This window comes from Cyprinodon variegatus, unplaced genomic scaffold (assembly GCF_000732505.1).
Source record: "Cyprinodon variegatus isolate N-32 unplaced genomic scaffold, C_variegatus-1.0 Scaffold1219, whole genome shotgun sequence".
Classification (NCBI taxonomy): Eukaryota; Metazoa; Chordata; class Actinopteri; order Cyprinodontiformes; family Cyprinodontidae; genus Cyprinodon; species Cyprinodon variegatus.
In genome coordinates this window covers 126207-129026 of record NW_015151672.1, presented here as the reverse complement: position 1 = coordinate 129026, position 2820 = coordinate 126207, and the positions used below count along the sequence as shown (strand labels likewise).

The following is a 2820-nucleotide window of genomic DNA, read 5'->3' as shown; positions in this document are numbered from 1 at the left end:
TTTTTCCATCTCGAGCAGCAGCGCGTTTGCGGCGCGCCATGAGCGTCAGATGCTTAAACGCGCCCGACGCGCTGCTTCAGCTGCTCAGATGCGCGGGACCTTTTGCTGCGCCTTGACGTGCGTCAACCATTGACTTTGCATGTAAACTCGCTGCTTCTGTCGCGCCAGCTGCGTCCGGTGTGAACGCAGCAATAGACATATATGTCTATGGGAAAACCAGCATCACGGAGACGGCGGTCATGCAAGCTAACGCTGACGCATCGGTGAATTTGTTCCAGTTGCAACCTGTTGCAATACTACACATGACTCAGAAACTGTAACGGGATTGGCTGGGCGTTGGACGCCACAATCCATTGCTAATGTCTGTGACCTGAAGTAACCTTTCCCTTTTAACACTGAATTTAGACGCTGAATTTAACAGTGAAATTGAGCCAGTTGAATCTCAGTTGCTGAAAATATTGAGTTTGAATTTTGAAAGGCTTAATTATATGTTGCTTTTTTAACACTGAAAAGTCAAACTGAAAAAAAAAACAGGTATTGAAAATGTATTAACTGTGAAATAGTAATGTGAATTTTTAGCTTGAAGTGAAAATAAATAAAATTTCAACTTTATAGATATAGTGACAATGATTTTTTTTAAGGTTGAAAATGTTTTCTGGATATATTTTAACACAGAAAGATTAAACACAAACATACAACATTTATATTTCAGTGACATTTTTAATTTAAATCCCAGCGACACAGATTTACTTCCATAGATTAGCCTTTCTATAGAAATGCTACAGGTAGAAAGTGATGGAGGTGTGCTATTTTTCTCAGTACTGCAGATGTAACTGTAAAACTGAGAAACAGAGGAGCAGATGCTTACAAAAAGGATCTGTACGGTGACTACATCATTATTGAACAACGCATATCCAGCGATGGATCTCGAACTTACAAACTCAAGAACAAATCAGGTAATTTTTCACAGATACACAGAGGCTGATGCTTTCTATTACATTTATTAACATCAATGAGGCTTGGGTTTATCTTTGGATTAGATTTTTGCATAACTTTAGCCTAATTCCACCTCCTTGTTGGACTGCAGATACTCTGTATAGTTTTGCACCACCTCCCTGTTTTACAGTAATAAATAGTGATCATTAATTTTATCAATGCAGAAAAGCTCGATTTCTATGTTTAAAACTACTGTTTTCCATTAATCCTGGTTTGGGGAAAGTTCATTGGTCTTCCTTTGAGACCGATCTGCAGTTATTGTTAATTTTACTTCAAGAAAAAGCTTTAAATGCTAAATAAAATGTGGTCACATTAACTGGCAAACCTTAGAGGCTAGAAACAGAGAAAAATTTAGCTCCCTTGCTTTAAAGGTAACTTTAAAGGATGATACATTGCTGTAAAGTAAGGCTGCGTAGTAAACCAACTTGCAGTATCACAAACAAAGGAGGCCTACTTAGGCAATCAGTTACAGTCTACAATGTTTGCTTGTCTATATATTTTTGTTTGTTTAGAAAAAGTTAGGCTGAAACTGGTCAGGGATGCTGGGAAGAGGCTGAAAGTAGAGCTGAAGGAGCTTCAGGACTTTCCAATAACTACTAGCTGTATTCTCAATGCTGTAACAGTCCTTTCTCCACATGTCTTTACTAAAATATCAGTAAACTATAGAGAATGTGTTATGGTTTGACAAAACCCTGTTTTAACATTTCGGGCACAATTTCATAGTGAAGGAAACAAGATGTGAAGCGATATTTATATTGAAATAAACTGGATTTGATATTCCATTCAATCGGTCATTTAACTCTTTATATCGTTCTGTCTGTAAATAAATCTACTGCTGTTTTTATATAACATATTTTATTACACAAAAGTCTTTTATTGTCTGCTTTGTTTCTGATACAATTGGAGCTCAGCGGCTCACTCAGCATTGATAAAGTACCTTTAATCTAATCTAATCTAATCTAATCTAATCTAATCCAGTTGGACTGGATTGTTTTTTTGTAAAGCTCTGTATAATTTGGAGCCGTTTGTTTTCAGTTCAATTCGGTTTAAGTATAAAGCGCCAATTCACAACACATGTCATCTCAAGGCACTTTATTATTCCATCAGATCATCCAGTCTCATTGATTCAAAGTTTTCTATCTAAGGAAAACCAGCTGATTGCATCGACTCATTGACTTAAAGACAATCCCTCACACCAAGCATGCTTGTAGCGACAGTGGAGAGGAAAAACTCCTTTTAAACAGGAAGAAACGTCATATTAGTGGCGAAATAGTGCCATATTACAAAAGTTACAGTGATTATATTAAATATGCCTACAAATAAATTATACCAACTTTATAAAAGAAAATGTAGTTATTTGATTGTTCCTGAGCTGGTTACGGTGAGCCGATACCTCTTTTTTCTTTGCTGTTAACAAAGAATCTTATTTATGTTTTGGTATACAGGTCAACTGGTGTCAAACAAAAAGGAAGAGCTGATAGCAGTTTTAGACCACTTTAACATCCAGGTAACAATTAGAAATCTGCTTCTTTTAATAGTCTGTGGTTCAAGGTATCAATGAAAGGTTTTATTCTTGTGCGTTCCAGTTGGATAACCCAGTATCTATTCTAAGCCAAGAAATGAGCAAACAGTTCCTGCATTCAAAAAATGAGTCGGACAAATATAAGGTACGCTAGCTTCTGTTTTTTAATGGGTCGGCTTTGCTGTTGCCATTTTAAACTAATGCGGCGTCTCATGATTTCTAGTTCTTCATGAAAGCAACTTTACTCGAGCAGATGAAGAGAGATTACATCCACATCAAGCACACTGAAACGATCACAAGAC

The 2820-nt window shown here is 36.8% G+C and overlaps 1 protein-coding gene across 1 annotated transcript in view; it reads left to right on the top strand.

Moving 5' to 3' along the window:
• LOC107102231 (structural maintenance of chromosomes protein 6-like) overlaps positions 1–2820 on the top strand; it is a 42518-nt gene that overhangs the window by 10940 nt on the left and 28758 nt on the right. The window contains exons 5-8 of the mRNA XM_015401446.1: positions 820–956; positions 2442–2503; positions 2583–2663; positions 2742–2820. The exon at positions 2742–2820 is cut by the window's right edge and continues 24 nt beyond it. Coding sequence (XP_015256932.1) covers positions 820–956; positions 2442–2503; positions 2583–2663; positions 2742–2820 — 359 coding nt within the window. The remainder of the gene's footprint in view (positions 1–819; positions 957–2441; positions 2504–2582; positions 2664–2741) is intronic.